The sequence below is a fragment of the Leucoraja erinacea genome, chromosome 8 (assembly GCF_028641065.1).
Source record: "Leucoraja erinacea ecotype New England chromosome 8, Leri_hhj_1, whole genome shotgun sequence".
Lineage (NCBI taxonomy): Eukaryota > Metazoa > Chordata > Chondrichthyes > Rajiformes > Rajidae > Leucoraja > Leucoraja erinaceus.
The window spans coordinates 70,114,390-70,134,527 of NC_073384.1; the positions used below are offsets into that span (position 1 = coordinate 70,114,390).

Consider the following 20,138-nt stretch of genomic DNA (forward strand, 5'->3'; position numbering starts at 1 on the left):
GATCGGATGATTCGCTGCAGCCTCCAGGTGTCGTGCTTGGTGGCTGAGCCAAACCAGACCATGATGGAGAAGGTGAGAACAGACTCTACGATGGCCGTGTAGAATTGGACCATCATTGCCTGGGGCAGATTGTGTTTCCTCAGCTGCCGCAGAAAGTACATCCTCTGTTGGGCCTTTTTGACTGTGGAGTTGATGGTGGCCTGCCATTTAAGATTTAAGGTCCCTGGAGATGATGGTTCCAAGGAAATTAAATGACTCCACAGATGTGACTGTGGTGTTGTTGATGGTGAGTGGGGGAGGGGAGCTCTACTAAAGCTTCTGTTAGACCTTAGATTCTGTTAGCCCTAAGATTATCTAATTCCCACTTAGGAAACCTGAACGGAAACCTCTGGAGACTTTGCGCCCCACCCAAGGTTTCCGTGCGGTTCCCAGAGGTTTTTGTCAGTCTCCCTACCTGCTTCCACTACCTGCAACCTCCGGCAACCTCCTGCAACCTCCGGGAACCACACGGAAACCTTGGGTGGGATGCAAAGTCTCCAGAGGTTTCCGTTCAGGTTTCCTAAGTGGGACAGGGGCATTAACTCCCTCTTGAAAACATCCAGTGAATCGGCCTCCACTGCCTTCTGTGGCAGAGAATTCCACAACTCTCTGGATGAAAACGTTTTTCCTCATCTCAGTCCTAAATGGCCCCCCCCCCTTGATATTAAACTGTGACCCTTCCACCTTTCCTGTTGCTCCCAGTGAAGTGAATATTTACCCAGGATGGCCGGAGCTCTCCATCTCATCGGCAATGTGAACATCGAGTGACCAGACGTCAAACTGCCACTTGCGCAGCCCCAGCACGCCACACAGGACGAAGCCCGAGTGGATTCCAATCCGCATGTCGATGTCTGAGCGGCAACACAAGCGGATATTCCTAAACAACAGAGAAGCAGCTGTCAGATTCATCGTCACCACATTCCCTCCACAGTTCCAGGACCCAACCCCCCCCAACACATTCCCAATATGTACATGTTTGTAGGCTAATTATCTTGGTGTATCTGTAAACTGTCCCTCGTGTGTGTGTGTAGGATAGTGTTAATGTGCGGGGATCGCTGGTCGGTGCGGATCCGGTGGGCCGAAGGGCCTGTTTCGTTCGCACTGTATCTCTAAACTAAACTGAACTAAACATGGATCCATCATTAGATTAGATTCGTATTATTGTCATTCAGACCTTTCGGTCTGAACAAAATTTTGTTTCCCTGCAGTCATACATATAATAAAAAATGACAAAAACACACAATCAACACAAATTTAACATCCACCACAGTGAGTTCACCAAACACCTCCTCACTGTGGTGGAAGGCAAAATCTTAAAGTCTCTGTCTCGTCTCTCTTTGTTCTCCCTCTGCGCAGAGGCGATCCAGGCTCCAGATGTTGTGACCCCACCGAGTGATGGTAAATCCCGCGGCTCAACCGTGCTCCGCGGGTGTTCGCTGCCGCCGCCACAGCTCCGACGCTGAGTCGGGTCTCCGTTGCCGCCGCCACGGTTCCGGGGCCGAGTCGGGTCTCCGTTGCCGCTGCCACGGTTCCGGGGCCGAGTCGGGTCTCCGTTGCCGCTGCCACGGTTCCGGGGCCGAGTCGGGTCTCCGTTGCCGCTGCCACGGTTTGTCGTACCCATCTCCGAGGCCGAGTCGGTCTCCGTTGCCCGCTGCCACGGTTCCGAGGCCGAGTCGGGTCTCCGTTGCCGCCGCCATGGTTCCAGGGCCCCAGTCGGGTCTCCGTTGCCGCCGCCACGGTTCCGGGGCCGACGGTTCGGGTCTCTCTGTTGCCGCTGCCGCTGCCACTGCCGCCACACCAATGGCTTGCTGATTGCTGCCTGACCGCTCGTTTGTCGTACCCCATCTCTCTTCTAGACTTGCAGTCCTCATGCTGGGTCACGGCCTGAAATGTTGACTACCTCTTTGGTATGTGGGAGGTAACTGGAGCAGTCACGGGGAAAGGCTAAGTGGCCACAGACAGAACCTGCAAACTCCACCCAGACAGAACCTGGGTCATTGTTGCTGGAGCAGGGTGTCAGAGCAATCCATCAGCTACGGTCCTGTTGAATGGTGGGGTCAGTGTGAGCAACCAAATGCTTCCATTTCTTCTGTTCCTACATTGGAATCATTTTTGAAAGCAACTCACTGGCTATTTATCAGTTGGGGACGTCTCTGGTGTGAAGGATATGCACATCTTATCTTTCCCTTGGAATCAAATCCCAGTGAATGGCAACTTTACAGATACAGTGAAATGGCCAGACAGACATGTGTCACTGGTGCTGTCAAGGCAAGTGTTGAGTGAGTGCTATTCCAGTCGAGGGGCTTTGCATCCTTACCGGATAGCAGTGATCATTCCCAGTCCCAGCTCCACGCAGCAGTGAGCATGGTCAGCGCGGGGCTCAGGTAGGCCCGAAACCGCATAGTAGCAATCGCCAAGAATCTTAATTCGTAAGCAGGAGTTCGCCTGTGAAGCAGAAGATGGAGGAGCTCACTCGACTGTCCCAGTACCCATTCCTGCTGCAGCACAACCTCAGTCTGCATTCAGTCACTGCTTTGTTGTGCCTTAATGACTCCGATCCTGTGTCTAATGTTGCTAAACATGAGACAGAGGAGTCTTTCAGCTCAGATTCTCCCTAGCTATCTGACCCACCAGATCTACCAGAGTACACAGGGATCCTTCCTGCCTCCCCCACTGGGCGGTACTATCATCACTGGCTTTGTGCTGCGCCAGTTTCAGGAAGAGTGGGGTGTCCAGGTGCATCTTTGAGGAAGTAAATAGCAGGACAGACAAAGGAGAGCCAGTAGATGTTATTTACCTAGATTTTCAGAAAGCCTTTGATAAGGTGCCACACGTGAGGCTGCTAAGGAAGATGAGAGCCCACGGTATCAAAGGGCAGATACTAGCATGGATAACAGGTTGGTTGGATAGGCAGAAGGCAAAGAGTGGCAATAAAGGGGGCTTTCTCTGGTTGGCTGCCAGTGACTAGCGGAGTTCCGCAGGGCTCGGTGCTGGGGCAGGCAACATGTTTAAGAAGGAACTGCAGATGCTAGAAAATCGAAGGTAGACAAAAATGTTGGAGAAACTCAGCGGGTGCAGCAGCATCTATGGAGCGAAGGAAATAGGCAACGTTTCGGGCCAAAACCCATCTTCAGACTGATGGGGGGGAGGGGGGGGGCAGCAAGGGCTAACGGAATTGGAAGAATTCAATGTTTATGCCACTAGGATGCAGACTACCCAAGCGGAATATGAGGTGCTGTTCTTCCTATTTCCAGTGTTGAGATGCTACCTGTCCCGCTGAGTTACTCCAGCATTTTGTGTCTACCTTCGATTTAAACCAGCATCTGCAGTTCTTTCCTATACATCCTGCCAGAGGAGGTAGTTGAAGCTGGGACTATCCCAACGTTTAAGAAAAAGTCAGACAGTTACATGGATAGGGCAAGTTTGGAAAGGTAGGTACCAAACAAAGGAAGGTGGGACGAGTGTAGCTGGAACATTTTAGCCAGTGTGGGCAAGTTGGGCTGAAGGGCCTGTTTCCACACTGTATCACTCTATGACTGCAAGTCAAATAAGTAGTAAAGAAAGCAAACGTAATACGAGCATCTATTTCAAGAGGGCTTGTATACAAAAACGGGGATGTAATGTTGAGGCTCTATAAGGAGCTGGTCAGGCAGCATTTGGAATATTGTGAGCAATTTTGGGCACCATATCTGAGGAAGGATGTGCTGGCTCTGGAGAGGGTCCAGAGGAGGTTTACAAGAATGATCCCAGGAATGAGTGGTTTAACTTATGATGAGCACTTGTCGGCACTGGGCCTGTACTCGCTGGAGTTTAGAAGAATGAGGGGGGACCTCATTGAAACATACAGAATAGTGAAAGGCTTGGATAGAGTGGATGTGGAGATGATGTTTCCACTAGTGGGAGAGTCTAGGACCAGAGGTCATAGCTTAAAGGAGATGCGGGGAAATTTCTTTAGTCAGATGGTGGTGAATCTGTGGAATTCTTTGTTACAGAAGGCTGCGGAGGCCAAGTCAGTGGATTCTTGATTAGTACAGGTGTCAGATGTTATGGGGAGAAGGCAGGAGAATGGGGTTAGGAGGGAGAGATAGATCAGCCATGACTGAATGTGCCAGTACATACTCGCTAGAATTTAGAAGATTGAGGGGGGACCTTATAGAAACTTACAGACTAGATGCAGGAAGATTGTTCCCGATGTTGGGGAAGTCCAGAACAAGGGGTCACAGTTTAAGGATAAGGGGGAAGTCTTTTAGGACCGAGATGAGGAAAACATTTTTCACACAGAGAGTGGTGAATCTGTGGAATTCTCTGCCACAGAAGGTAGTTGAGGCCAGTTCATAGGATATATTTAAGAGGGAGTTAGATGTGGCCCTTGTGGCTAAAGGGATCAGGGGGTGTGGAGAGGAGGCAGGTACAGGATACCGAGTTGGATGATCAGCCATGGTCATGTTGAATGGCGGTGCAGGCTCGAAGGGCCGGATGACCTACTCCTGCACCTATTTTCTATGTTTCTATGTTTCTATATTTGATGGGCCAAATGGCCTAATTCTACTCCTATTCCTTATGATGTTATGACCTATTGGACCTCCACATTCCCTACACGATAACCCCAGCTGCCTGCACAAGCTGCTTGCTGGATGAGGGCCGAAGTTGTCCTGGACCAGGGCTTTGTGTCTCACTGCAAGGGGCTAGGGGTTAAGTTACAAAGAAATGTCTTCACCCAGGTGTTGATGTATCTTCGAAATTGTAGCTACAGCAGGCTACAATAGAGGCTATTTACGCACCCTGTTTAAGATGGATTTTGGGGTAAAACAAGGGCTACGAATGATGGAGGGAAATGGTGTTGAAATTGAAGAAGCCACCTCCTGCTTTCATTGAATGGCAGAGCAGGTATGGTCTTTTCATGCATTACTTCCAGTGTTCTCAAACTTATACAAAAGTACGGAATTAGAAGGGCCAAGAGGAGCCTGAAAATGTCAGATTAAAGAAAGTCCCAGAGTGATACAGCATGGAAATGGGTCCAACGCCCACACCGGCCAACGTGTCCCATCTACACTAGTCCCACCTGCCTGCATTTGGCCCATATCCTTCTAAACCTGTCCTATCCATGTACCTGTCTCAATATTTCTTGAACGATGCCTGAACTACCTCCTCTGCCAGCTTGTTCCATTCACCCACCACCCCGCACGTCCCTAATAAATCCTTCCCTCCCCCCACACCTTAAACCTATATCCTCTGGTTCTCAATTACCCTACTCTGGGCAAGAGATTGTGATCTATTCGTTGCATGATTTTATACATCTCTTTAAGATCACCCTTCATCCTCCAGTGCTCTAAGGAATAGAGTCCCAGCCTACTCAACCTCACACCCTCTAGTCCTGGCAACATCCTCGTAAATCTTCTCTGAACCCTTTCCAGCTTGACAATATCTTTCCTGTGTTACGCTGCCCAAAAATGAACACAGTACTCTAAATGCCACCTCACAAAAGTCTTGTATAACTGCAACATTGCCTCCCAACTTCTATACTCAATATGAGTAGGAAAGAACTGCAGATGCTGGTTTAAATCGAAGGTCGACACAAAATGCTGAAGTAACTCAGTGGGACAGGCAGCATCTCTGGAGAGAAGGAATGGGATGGGAGAACATTGGCTTCCCTAACTTCAAATAGCCTTTGCTTTCCCTCTCTCACCATCCCCTCCCCCCCTTCCCAGTTCTCCCACCAGTCTGACTGTCTCCGACTACATTCTATCTCTGTCCCGCCCTCTCCCCTGACATCAGTCAGAAGAAGGGTCTCGACCCGAAACGTCACCCATTCCTTCTCTCCAGAGATGCTGCCTGTCCCACTGAGTTACCCCAGCATTTTATATCTACCTTCTATACTCAATACTCTGATTGAGGAAGGCCAATATGCCAAAAGCCTTTTTGAACAGCCTATCTCCCTGCAACACTTTCGAGGAACTATGTACCAGCACTCCAAGATCCCTCTGCTCTACAACACTCCCCAGAGCACTGCCCTCGTCAGACTTCTCAAAATGCAACACCTCACATTTCTGTGCAGTAAATTTTCTGCATGCTTTGTGCAGATATCACAATAATCCTCATATTTTTCTGTATCATTTCTCTGCATCTTTTACGAGGATGTTGCCAGGACCTGAGGGTCTGCTGTTTAGGGCGAGGTTAAGTAGGCTGGGACTCTATTCCTTGGAGCGCAGAAGGATGAGGGGAGATTTTATAGAGGTGTATAACATCATGAGAGACAATAGACAGTAGGTGCTGGAGTAAGCGATTCATCCGTTCAAGCCAGCACCGCCATTCAATGTGATCATGGCTGATCATCCCCAATCATCCTGCCTTCTCCCCATATCCCCTGACTCCTCTATCCTTAAGAGCTCTATCTAGCTCTCTCTTGAAACTATCCACAGAACCGGCCTCCATTGCCCTCTGAAGCAGAGAATTCCACACTCACAACTCTCTGTGAGATAAATTGTTTCCTCGTTTCCATTCTAAATGGCTTACCCCTTATTCTTAAACTGCGGCCCCTGGTTCTGGACATCGGAAACATGTTTCCTCCCTCTAGCGTGTCCAAACCCTTAACAATCTTATCTGTTTCAATAAGATATCCTCTCATCCTTCTAAACTCCAGAGTGTACAAGCCCAGCTGCTCCATTCTCTCAGCATATGACAGTCCCGCCATCCCGGGAATTAACCTTGTAAACCTATGCTGCACACCCTTAATAGCAAGAATGTCCTTCCTCAAATTAGGGGACTAAAACTGCACACAATACTCCAGGTGTGGTCTCACTAGGGCCCTGTACAACTGCAGAAGGACCTCTTTGCTCCTATACTCAACTCCTTTTGTTATGGCCAACATGCCATTAACTTTCTTCACTGCCTGCTGTATCTGCATGCTTACTTTCATAGACTGATGAACAAGGACCCCCAGATCCTGTTGTCCTTCCCCTTTTCCCAACTTGACACCATTCAGTTAATAATCTGTCTTCCTGTTTTTGATACTAAAGTGTATAACCTCACATTTATCCGCATTAAACTTTATCTGCCATGCATCTGCCCACTCCCCCAACCTGTCCAAGTCACCCTGCATTCTCATAGCATCATCCTCACAGTTCACACTGCCACCCAGCGTTGTGTCATCTGCAAATTTACTAATGGAAGAGGAATAGATTGGGTAGATGCACAGACTCTCAGGCCAAGAGTAGGTGAATTGAGGTCCAGAGGACATTGGTTTAAGGTGAAGGGGAAAATATTTAATAGGAGTCTGAGGGGTAACTTTTTCACACCAAGGATGGTGGATGTATGGAACAAGTTACCAGAGGAGGCAGTTGAGGCTGGGACTATCGCAACATTTCAGCAACAGTTAGACATGGATAGGACAGGTTTGAAGGGATATGGACCAAATGCAGGCAGGTGGGACTGGTGTAGCTGGGACATGTTGGCTGGTGTGGGCAAGTCTGCCAAAGGGCCCGTTTCCACACTGTATCACTCGATGAATAACCATTCCTCAGCCAACCTGGCCAATCGATCCAGATCCTGCTGCAATTTTTCACAACCATCTTCACTATCTGCAAAACCACCCACTTTTGTATCATCAGCAAACTTGCTAATATTGCCCTGTATGTTCTCATCCAAATCATTGATGTAGATGACAAACAGTAACGGGCCCAGCACCGAACCCTGAGGCCCACCACTAGTCACAGGCCTCCAGTCTGAGAAGCAACCTTCCACCATCACCCTCTGCTTCCTTCCATGGAGCCAATTTTCTATCCATTCAGCTAGCGCTCCTTGGATCCGATGCGATCTAACCTTCCAGAGCAGTCTACTTGTCGAATGTTTTGCTGAAATCCATGTATACAACATCTACAACTCTGCTCTCATCAACCTTTCTGCTGACATATTTGGAAAGTTGTACAGAGCCCCAGTGAGACCACACCTGGAGTATTGTGTGCAGTTTTGGTCCCCTAATCGGAGGAAGGACATTCTTGCTATTGAGGGAGTGCAGCATAGGTTTACAAGGTTAATTCCCGGGATGGTGGGACTGTCATATGCTGAGGGAATGGAGTAACTGGGCTTGTATACTTTGGAGTTTAGAAGGATGAGAGAAAGTCTTATTGAAACATATAAGATTATTAAAGGTTTGGACACGCTAGAGGCAGGAAACATGTTCCCAATGTTGGGAGAGTCCAGAACCAGGGGCCACATTTAAGAATAAGGGGTAAGCCATTTTGAATGGAGATGAGGAAACACTTTATCACACAGAGAGTTGTGAGTCTGTGGAATTCTGTGCCTCAGAGGGCAGTGGAGGCCGGTTCTCTGGATACTTTCAAGATAGAGCTAGATAGGGCTCTTAAAAATTGCGGAGTCAGGAGATATGGGAAGAAGGCAGGAACGGGGTACTGATTGTGGATGATCAGCCATGATCACATTGAATGGCGGTGCTGGCTCAGAGGGCCAAATGGCCTACTCCTGCACCTATTGTCTATTGTATATTGTCTAAACAGACACAAGGATAGGATAGGATCGGTACAGTAATATGAAGCAGGTGGGACTAGTGTAGATGGAGGATCTTGGCCTGCATGGGCAAGTTGGGCCGAAGGGCCAGTTTCCATGCCATGTGACTGTAGGCCCCTATTCCCAAGAGGAAAACAGCAGGCCAATTTCCCCCTTCACACCCCCAGTCAGGAGAACCAAAGCCAACTCACTTCAGCAAGCTCGTCAAACTGCCCAAAGAGTTCATCAAGCAAGTGGACCAGTTCATGTGGCGCCAGGAGAATCGATAAATTAGTGAAACCCTTGATATCTGCAAATATTATACTGGAGAGAAACAGGTTGTTGGTTATAACCTTTCATGATTTCCACTCACTCCCACTCACTGTCATGCTCCCATTCCCACACTCCTGCTCCACTCTCATTCCCACACTCATGCCCCCCTCCCATTCCCACTCCCACTCCTGCCCTCTTCCCATTGCCACAAGGGATCGGAGTAGAATTAGGCAGGCAGTGAAGAAAGCAAATGGCGTGTTGGCTTTCATAACGAGAGGTTGAGTATAGGATCAAAGAGGTCCTTCTACAGGTGTACAGGCCCCTAGTGAGACCACATCTGGAGTGTTGTGTGCAGTTTTGGTCCCCTAATTTGAGGAACGACATTCTTGCTATTGAGGGAGTGCAGCGTAGGTTTACAAGGTTAATTCCCAGGATGGCGGGACTGTCATATGCTGTGAGAAAGGAGCAGCTGGGCTTGTACACTCTGGAGTTTAGAAGGATGAGAGGGCATCTTATTATCATATGCTGAGCGAATGGAGCAGCTGGGCTTGTACACTCTGGAGTTTAGAAGGATGAGAGGAAGTCTTATTGAAACATATAAGATTATTAAGGGTTTGGACACGCTTGTGGTAGGAAACATGTTCCCAATCTTGGGGAGTCCAGAACCAGGGTCCACAGTTTAAGAATGGTGGGTGAGCCATTTAGAGCGTAGACGAGGAAACACTTTTTCTCACAGTGGTGAGTGTGGAATTCTCTGCCTCAGAGGGCGGTGGAGGCAGGTTCTCTGGACACTTTCAAGAGCGAGCTAGATGGGGCTCTTAAAGATAGTGGAGTCAGGGGATATGGGGAGAAGGCAGGAACGGGATACTGATTGGGAATGATCAGCCATGATCACATTGAATTGTGGTGCGGGATCGAGGGGCCGAATGGCCTACTTCTGCACCTATTGTCTAGGCCATTCGGCCCATCAAGTCTACTCCACCATTCAATCATGGCTGATCAATCGCTCCGTCCCAACCCCATTCTCCTGCCTTCTCCCCATAACCCCTGACATCCGTCCTAATCAAGAATCTATCTATCTCTGCCTTAAATATATCCACTGACTTGTCCTCCACAGCCTTCCGTGGCAAAGAATTCCACAGATTCACCACCCTCTGACTAGAGAAATCTCTCCTCATCTCCTTTAATTCTGAGTCTATTGCCTCTAGTCCTAGACTCTCCCACTAGTGGAAACATCCTCTCCACATCCACTCTATCCAAGCCTTTCACTATTCTGCATGTTTCAATGAGGTCCCCTTCGTTCTTCTAAACTCCAGCAAGTACAGGCCCAGTGCCGACAAACGCTCATCATAGGTTAACCTACTCATTCCTGGGATCATTCTTGTAAACCTCCTATGGACCCTCTCCAGAGCCAGCACATCCTTCCTCAGATATGGTGCCCAAAACTGTTCACAATATTCCAAATGTGGCCTGACCAGCACCTTATGGAGCCTCAACTGTGTTATATACAGTGCATTCAGAAAATATTCAGATCCCTTTACTTTTTCCCACATTTTGTTACGTTACAGCCTTAACTCCACCCTTACACTTCCAATTTGCTGACCCTAACCTCTACTCTCCTGCCCCACTCCCATTCCCACTCCTTCCCTGCTAACATTACCATTCATGCCCAACTCCCATTCCCACACTCCTGTGCCATTCCCATTCCTACACCCACACTCCTGCACAAGCTCCCATTCTCACACTCCTGCACACGCTCCCATTCTCACACTCCTGCCCTGCTCCCATTCCCACTCCTGCTCTGTTCCCATTGCCATAAGGTCATAAGGGAAAGGAGTAGAATTATGCTAGTTGCCCATCAAGTCTACTCTGCCATTCAATCATGGCTGATCTATCTCTCTCTCCTAACCCCATTCTCCTTATTTCTCCCCATAACCTCTGACACCCAAACTAATCAAGAATCTACCTATCTCCGCCTTAAAAAATATCAACTGTCTAAGCCTCCACAGCCGCCTGTGGTAAAGAATTCCACAGATTCACCACCCACTGACTAAAGAAATGTCTCCTCATCTCCTTTAATTCTGATGCTCTGACCTCTGGTCCTAGACTCTCCCACTAGTGGAAACATCCTCTCCACATCATCTCTATCCAAGCCTTTCACTATTCTGTATGTTTCAATGAGGTCCCCCCTCATTCTTCTAAACTCCAGCGAGTACAGGCCCAGTGGTGATAAATGCTCATCTTACAGTGCCCTCCATAATGTTTGGGACAAAGACCCATCATTTATTTATTAGCCTCTGTACTCCATAATTTGAAATTTGTAATAGAAAAAAATCACATGTGGTTAAAGTGCACATTGTCAGATTTTATTAAAGGCCATTTAGAAAAAAAGACGATGTAGAAATTACAAGAGTGTTTATACATAGTCCCCCTCATTTCAGGGCACCATAATGTTTGGGACACAGCAATGTCATGTAAATGAAAGTAGTCATGTTTAGTATTTTGTTGCATATCCTTTGCATGCAATGACTGCTTGAAGTCTGCGATTCATGGACATCACCAGTTGCTGGGTGTCTTCTCTGGTGATGCTTTGCCAGGCCTGTATTGTAGCCATTTTTAGTTTATGCTTGTTTTTGGGAGCTAGTCCCCTTCAGTTTTCTCTTCAGCATCTAAAAGGCATGCTTAATTGGGTTCAGATCGGGTGATTGACTTGGCCACTCAAAAAATGAATTTTTTTTAGCTGTGAAAAACTCCTTTGTTGCTTTAGCAGTGTGTTTGGGATCATTGTCTTGCTGTAGAATGAACCTCTGGCCAATGAGTTTTGAGGCATTTGTTTGAACTTGAGCAGATATGATGTGTCTATACACTTCAGAATTCATTATGCTACCACCATCAGTAGTTATATCATCAATGAAGATAAGTGAGCCAGTACCTTCAGCAGCCATACATGCCCAGGCCATAACACCCTCACCATCGTGTTTCACAGATGAGGTGGTATGCTTTGGATCTTGAGCAGTTCCTTCTCTCCTCCATACTTTGCTCTTGCCATCCCTCTGATATAGGTTAATCTTCATCTCATCTGTCCACAAGACCCTGTTCCAGAACCGTGGTTGCTCTTTTAAGTACTTCTTGGCAAACTGTAACCTGGCCATCCTATTTTTGCAGCTAACCAGTGGTTTGCATCTTGCAGTGTAGCCTCTGTATTTCTGTTCATGAAGTCTACTGCGGACAGTGGTCATTGACAAATCCACACCTGACTCCTGAAGAGTGTTTCTGATCTGTCGGACAGATGCTTGTGGATTTTTCTTAATTATAGAGAGAATTCTTCTGTCATCAGCTGTGGAGGTCTTCCTTGGCCTGTCAGTCCCTTTGTGATTAGTAAGCTCACCAGTGCTCTCTTTCTTCCTAATGATGTTCCAAACAGTTGATTTTGGCAAGCCTAAGGTTTGGCTGATGTCTCTAACAGTTTTATTCTTGGTTCTCAGTCGCATAATGGCTTCTTTGACTTTCGTTGGCACAACTTTGGTCCTCATGTTGATAAACAGCAATAACATTTTCCAAAGGTGATGGAAAGACTGGAGGAAAGACTAGGTGCTGAGAGCTCTCTTATACCTGCATTAAGGAGGCAATTAAACACACCTGAGCAATTACAAACACCTGTGAAGCCACGTGTCCCAAACATTATGGTGCCCTGAAATGGGGGGACTGTGTATAAACACAGCTGTAATTTCTACATGGTGAAACCAAAATGTATAAAAATGGCCTTTAATAAAATCTGACAATGTGCACTTTAACCACATGTGATTTTTTTTCTATTACAAATCTCAAACTGTGGAGTACAGAGGCAAATAAATAAATGTTTAAGAAGGAGCTGTAGATGCTGGAAAATCGAAGGTAGACAAAATGCTGGAGAAACTTAGCGGGTGAGGCAGCATCTATGGAGCGAAGGAAATAGGCGACGTTTTGGGGCAAAACCCTTCTTCAGCTGTCAACCTGCCACCCAAATAAATAAATTATGGGTCTTTGTCTCAAACATTATGGAGGTTAACCCACTCATTCCTGGGATCATTCTTGTAAACCTCCTCTGGGCCATCTCCAGAGCCAGCACATCCTTCCTCAGATATGGTGCCCAAAATTGCTCACAATATTCCAAATGTGTCCTGACCAGCGCCTTATAGAGCCTCAACATTACATCCCTGTTTTTGTATACAAGCCCTCTTGAAATAGATGCTAGCATTGAGTTTACTTTCTTTACTACTAATTCGGCTTGCAGATTAACTTTTTGGGAATCCTGCACCAGCAATCCCAAGTCCCTTTGCACCTCCGATTTCTGGATTCTAACACCTTAGAAAATAATCTAAGTATTTCTTCCTACTACCAAAATGCATGACTCCACACTTTGCTATACTGTATTCCATCTGCCACTTCTCTGCCCACTCTCCCAACCTGTCCAAGTCCTTCTGCAGTGTCCCTGCTTTCTCTACACTACCTGCCCCTCCACCTATTTTCGTATCATCCGCAAACTTGGCCACAAAGCCTTCAATCCCCTCGTCCAAATCATTAATATACAACGTGAAGAGTAGTGGCCCCAGCACCGAGCCCTGTAGAACTCCGCTAGTCACTGGCAGCCAACCAGAAAAAGCCCCCTTTATTGCCACTCTTTGCCTTCAGCCATCCAGCCGACCTGCTATCCATGCTGGAATATCGCATTTTCGTTCCTGCACCCACACCTCACACTCTTTCCCTGCACCTACACTCCTGCCTTACTCACATTCCCACATCCTTGCCCCGCACACATTCCTACATTCCTGACTTGCTCCCATTCCCAAACTCCTGCCCATCGCCATTTCCACACTCCTGCCCCGCTCCCAGTCCCACACTCCTGCCCAATTCCTATTCCCACTCCCTCACAGCTCCCCATTCCCATTCCCACACTGCTATTGCGCTCCCAAACCCACTTCCGTACCCCTGTACCTCACCAATTCCCATAATACTACCCCACTTCCACACTCCTGCCCCTCGCGATATCCACACAGCTGCCTCGTTCCCAATCCCACAATCCTGCCACAATCCCATTCCCACACTACTGATCCTGCTCCCACTCGTATTCCCACACACCTGTCCCGCTCCCATTCCCACTCTCACATTCTTGCAACGCATCCACAGCCACACTCACGCCCCTCTCGCACTCACCCACATCTTTCCCGTTCCCACACTCCTGCCGCACTCCCATTCCCACACTCATGCTCCACTCCTATTTCCACACAGCTGCCCCTCCCAAATTCCTACTCCCACACTCCTTCCCTGCTCCCATTCCTACAATCCCACCCCGCTCCCAATCTCACAGACACAGTCCTGCCACGCTCCCCTTCGCATTCCCAGACTCCTGCTCTACTCCCATTCCCATTACCACATTCCGGCCCCACTCACATCTATACTCTCCTGCCCCGCTCCCTTTCCCAAACCCATGTCCCGCTCCCATTCCCACTCCCACAATACTGCCCCACCACAATGATCCCACTCCCACACTCCTTCCCTGCTCCCGTAACCGCTCCACACTTCGGCCCCATTCCGATCCCCACAATTCTCCCCAGATCCCATTCCCACACATCTGCCTCGCTCCCTTTCCCACATTCCTGCCCCATTCCCATTCCCACACCTACCCCGCTCTTATTCCCACACATACACTCCTGCCCTGCTCCCATTCCCACTACCACACTCCTGTCTAGGTCCCATTCCCTCACTCCATCCCTGATCCATTTCCCACATTTTTACCCTATTCTTACGCCCAACCTCCAGCCCTGCTCACATTCCCACTCCTGCCCTGTTCCCTGCACCCACACCCATATTCCTGCCTCACTCACATTCCCACATCCCTGCCCCGCTCACATTCCTACACTCCTGATTTGCTCCCAATTTGACACTCCTGCCCTGTTTGCGCACTCCTGCCCTGCTTCCATTCCCACACCTACCTCGCTCCCAATCTCACATTCCAGCCGCGCTCCCAATCCCACATTCCTGCTCCGGACCCACACTCCTGCCCTGCTTCCATTCCGATAGTCTGCACCGATTACATTCCCACACTCCTGCCCCATTCCCATTCCCACACTCCTGTCCTGCTTCTAATCGCACACTCATCTGCTCCCAATCCCACACTCTCGCCCAATCCCATTCCCACACTCCTGTCCCTCTCCGATTGCCAATCCCACAATTTTCCCCCGCTCCCATTCCCACATTCCTGACCTGTTTCCAATCCCACACCCACAATTCTGACCCCCCCACACACTCCCGTCCCATTCCCACACCCTGCCCCGCCCCTAATCCCAGTCACATACTCCTGCCGCGCTCCCATTCCCACTACTAATCCCACACACACTCCTGCTCCGCTCCCATTCCCACGGTGCTGTCACGCTCCCATTTCACACTCCTGCCCTGCTCCACACATCCCCACACTCCTGCCGCGCTCCCATTCCACCACACCTGCACCACTCGGAACCTCACATTCCTACCCTGCTCCCATTCACTCACACCAGCCCTACTCCCACTCCCACACTCCTGCCCCGCACACCAACCCAGTCCCTAACTCATGCCCCGCTCCCATTCCCACACTCCTGCACTGGTCCCATTCAACACTGGTGCCCCGCTCCCACTCCCACACTCCTGCCCGCACAATTCTCATACACCTGCCCCGCTCCTATTCCCACACTCCTGCCCCTGCTCACAGTCCCACACATGCCCCATTCCCGTTCCCACTCCCACACCTGCCACACTCCCCAACCCACTCCCAAACTCCTGCCCGCTCCCATCTCCCCACTGCTGCCTTGCTCCCATTCTGCTACATTGCCACACTTCCGCACGCACTAATTCCCACACCCCTGCCCGTTCCTATTCTCTCGCTCCTGTCTCGGTCCCACTCCTGCCCAACTCTGAATCCCATTCCCGGACACTTGCCCCTCTCTCCATCCCATTCCCACACTCCTGCACCACTCACACTCCCACCCCTATCCCGCTCCCCAAACCACTCCCAAACACATGTCCCGCTCCGATTTCCACACTCCTGCATCAGTCCCATTCCCACACTCCTGCCCTGCTCGCATTCCCATTCCCACAACTGCCCTGCTCCCACTCCCGCTATCCTGCCCCGCTCCCACTCCTGCCCCGGTCCTATTCCCACTACTGACCTCCTCCCATTTTAACATCCCAGCCCAGCTCTCATTCCCACACTGCTGCCATAATCCCCCTCCCATTCCCACTCCTGCCCCGCTCACCAACTCGCACCCAAACTTATGCCTTGCTTACATTCCCACACTCCCGCCCGCACCCATTCCCACACTCCCGCCCGCACCCATTCCCACACTCCCGCCCGCACCCATTCCCACACTCCTGCCCGTTCCTATTCCCTCACTCCTGCTCAGCTCCCACACGCCTGCCTAGCTCCCAATCCCACTCCCAGACATCTGCCCCTCTGCCATTCCCATCCCCACTCCTGCCCCGCTCCCCAGCCCACTCCCATTCCCTCTGCTACCCCGCTCTCATTTCCACACTCTTGCCCTGCTCCCATTCCCACACCTGCCCTGCTCCCATTCCCTTTCTCCCGCCCCGTTCCAAATCTCCACACCAGCTCAAAATCCCACAATCCAGCCCCGCTCACCAACCCACTCCGAAACTCATGCCCGTTCCCATTTCCACACTGCTGCCTTGCTCCCATTCACACTTCACTGTTCTGCCCCATTCCCACACTCCCGCCCGCACCAATCCTCACTCCTGCCCCACTCCCATTTCCAACTTGCTGCCCTGCTCCCATTCCCATCCCCACCCTGCCTTGCTCCTACTCTCCTGACCCCGCTCTCATTTCAACACTCCTGCCTCGCTCACATTCCCGCAGTACTGACTCGCTCCCAGTCCCATACTCCTGTCTCGTTCCTATTCCCTCACTCCTGCCCAGATCCCAATCCCACTTACAAACACCTGCGCCTCTCCCATTTCCATTCCCACACTCCTGCCCTGCTCCCATTCCCTCACTCCTGCCCCTCTCCAATTTACATTCCCATTCCCACAGCACTATCCCGCTCCCACTTCCACACCCACAATCCTGCCCCGCTCCAAATCCAACTCCCACGCTCCTATCCCACTCCAATCCCATTCCCACACTCCTCCCTGCTCCCATTCCTTCTCCACACGTCTGCCTCATTCCTATTCCCACACTTATGCCCTGCATCCATTCCTGCACTCCTACCCCAGTCCCATTCACACACACCTGAACCACTCCCATTCCCATTCCCACACTCATGCCATACTCCCATTCCCACCCCTGCCCCGCTCCCATTCCTGCTCATATTCCCACTCTCCTGCCCCCACTCCCATTTCCACACCCCTTAGCTGCTCACATTTTCCCACTCGGGCCCCGCTGCCATTCCCACGCTTCTGCCCCACTCCCCAACCCACTCCCTTTACCACATTCCTGCCTTGCTCACATTCACATTCTACTGGTCTGTCCCATTCCCACAATCCCACGCGCACCAATTCCCATTCTCACACTCCTGGTCACATTCCCACACTCCTACCACACTCCCATTCCCACACCTGCCCCACTCCCATTCTCACACCTGTCCCATTCCCATTACCACTCTCCTGCCCTGCTCCCATTCCCACGCCCCTGCCCTGCTCCCATTCCCACAATTTTGCCCCATTCCAACACTCCTAACCCACTCCCATTCCCACTTCTGTCCTGCTCCCATTCCCACATTCCTATCCCACTCCCATTCCCACACTCCTGCCCTGCTTCCATCCTATGTTCCTGACCCAATCCTATACCCACACTCCTACTCTGCTCTCATTCCCACAATCCTGCCCTGCTCTCATTCCCACATTCCTATCCCACTCCCATTCCCATACACCTGCCCTGCTCCCATTCCCACCCCTGGCCCTGCTTCCATTCCCACACCTGCCCTGCTCCCATTCCTGCTGCCCTGCTCCCATTGTGCACAGACTCACCTGACGTTAGCATATTCATGGGCGTAGATCTTGTGGAAGCCTCCTAGTGTTCTCACCTCTATAGCCATGTCCTTGAGTATCTCCTGCATCATAAACCGTGGCAGAACGGACAGTACCAACTTTTCCTTAATAAAGCAAATAAAGGATGATTATCTTCACAAAGGCGATCTGAAGAGACAAGCAGGAATTCAAGTGTCTTTCACCATCCCCCTATAAACAGAGTAAGGGGCTGTCCCACTGCGGCGACCTAATCCGCGAGTTCAGAAGATTTTGCCCTCGACTCATACTCGCAGCTTGGTCGACACGAGGTCCTAGGAGGTCTTTGTAACTCTCCTTCATGCTCGAGAGTAGTACCCCGCGTACTCGAGGCCTCAGCTAGGCGGCGGTGTATTTTTCAACATGCTGAAAAATGCCCGTGAGTAAAAAAAGGTCACCACGGAAAAAATCGATACTTTTTTTACTCGTAGGTTTAGTCGAAGTAGGTTGTAGTAGGTCAGCATGTTAGTCAGGTAATCGAAGGTAGTCGTGGATAGTCTTCAACATAGTCGAAAGGAGGACGAATGGAGGTTGAAGGGAGGTCGAAGGAGGTCGTCTTCACTCTCCACTATTCGGTGTCCAATTTTCCCGAAACTAGTCGAAGCTGGTCTTCAACACAGTCGAAGGAGGTCTTCAACATAACGTTTTTCAAACTCTCCTAAACGATTTTAAACTCGCCAATTAGGTTGCCGCAGTGGGACAGCCCCTTAACTTTGTCAATAGGAGCAGCAATAGGCATTCCAACAAAGATCGTTCCGCCCAGCAGGTTCATGCTGGCTCCCAGCAGAGCAACGGCATTTCACTCTGCTTGCTTCCCTGTTTGTCCCTTTCACACACGCCATGAACACTCCTTTCATTAATTGGCCACTTACCTACACTGTAGACAAACTTACCTGCATTCTAGATTTGCCCACTGTAACGTCGTCTTAGAAGTTTACAAGTTGACAACAGGCATGGATAAAGTCTGTTTCCCCAGGGTACTTGATTTTAAAATTGGAGGGCATAGGCTTGAGATGAGAGGGGGAGATTGAAGGGCCAACTTTTTCACACAGAGAGTGGTCCATATCTGGATGGGCTGCCTGACAAAGTTAGAGGAGTAGGCACCTGTCTTCCTGGACCTTGTGTGACCACCTCACTATAATTCCTATCTCTGAAGCTCTCATTCTCCCGGACTATCCAAGGATCATCCAACCGCAGTTCCAGTTCCAGTTCCACTTCCCTAACGTGGTCTTCAAGGAGTAGCCCCGGATACAATTCCCACAGATGTAGTCATCTGGGACATGGGCAGTTTCCCTGACTTCCTACATCCTGCAGGAGGAACATTGCACCATTCTACCTGCCATCAATACTGCACTAAACCAAGAGGGAAATAAGCCCTACAATCACACACAGACTGTACTTTGACCACCTGTCCCCCTCTGCTCAGCATTTGCTCAGCCTCCTCGCCGAAGCCTGACTTGCCCTCCATACATTTCTCCTTCACACAGCATCTATCCCAACACCCACTCTCAATAGGAGGTGTTCTTCAGTCTGAAGAAGGGCCTCGATCCGACCTGGAGAAAAGAAAACTCATTCCTTCCCTCCAGAGATGCTGCCTGTCCCGCTGAATTACTCCAGCGTTTTGTGTCTATCATCGGTATCAAGAGACAGTTGAACGGGAGATACAAGGAAATCAAAAGAGACATTTAATGCTGAGCAACAGCGGTTCAGGCAGCATCTCTGGAGAACATGGATAAGTGGCTTTTTGGATTGGGACTCTTCTTTAGACTGCTTGTTGCGAGCATCAGAAAGCTACAAGAGGAGGGGCAGGACAAAGCCTGGGAAGGGATAGGCAGATGTGAGGGGGGAATTCCCATCCACGCTCCTTTCCACCTTCCGCAGAGACTGCTCCGTCCGCACATCCTTGATGCAGTCATTCCTTTCCAAACCACCCCGCCCCAGGTACTGCCGGAGATCTAACGCCTGCCTCTACACCATCTCCCTCGCCTACATGGTGGGAGTGGGGCAATGGGGAGATGGTGGCAGAAGCCAACGGAAAGATGTGGGAGAACGGAGAGATGGTGGGAGTGAGGGAACGGCGAGATGGTGGGAGAAGGGAACGGAGAGATGGTGGGAGTGGGGGAACGGAGAGATGGTGGGAGTGAGGGAACGGAGAGATGGTGGGAGAAGGGAACGGAGAGATGGTGGGAGAAGGGAACGGAGAGATGGAGTGAGAACGGAGAGATGGTGGGAGTGGGGGAACAGAGAGATGGTGGGAGTGGGAGAATGGAGAGATGGTGGGAGTGGCAGAATGG

At 50.1% G+C, this 20,138-nt stretch overlaps 1 protein-coding gene across 1 annotated transcript in view; it reads right to left on the bottom strand.

The window, feature by feature from the left end:
- The window catches only part of LOC129699829 (adenylate cyclase type 8-like), an 81,129-nt gene that overhangs the window by 53,488 nt on the left and 7,503 nt on the right, over nucleotides 1-20,138 (bottom strand). The window contains exons 3-6 of the mRNA XM_055639949.1: nucleotides 17,809-17,933; nucleotides 8,754-8,865; nucleotides 2,357-2,484; nucleotides 758-916 (exon numbers count right to left, since the gene is read on the bottom strand). Of these exons, the coding sequence (XP_055495924.1) occupies nucleotides 758-916; nucleotides 2,357-2,484; nucleotides 8,754-8,865; nucleotides 17,809-17,933 (524 nt within the window). The remainder of the gene's footprint in view (nucleotides 1-757; nucleotides 917-2,356; nucleotides 2,485-8,753; nucleotides 8,866-17,808; nucleotides 17,934-20,138) is intronic.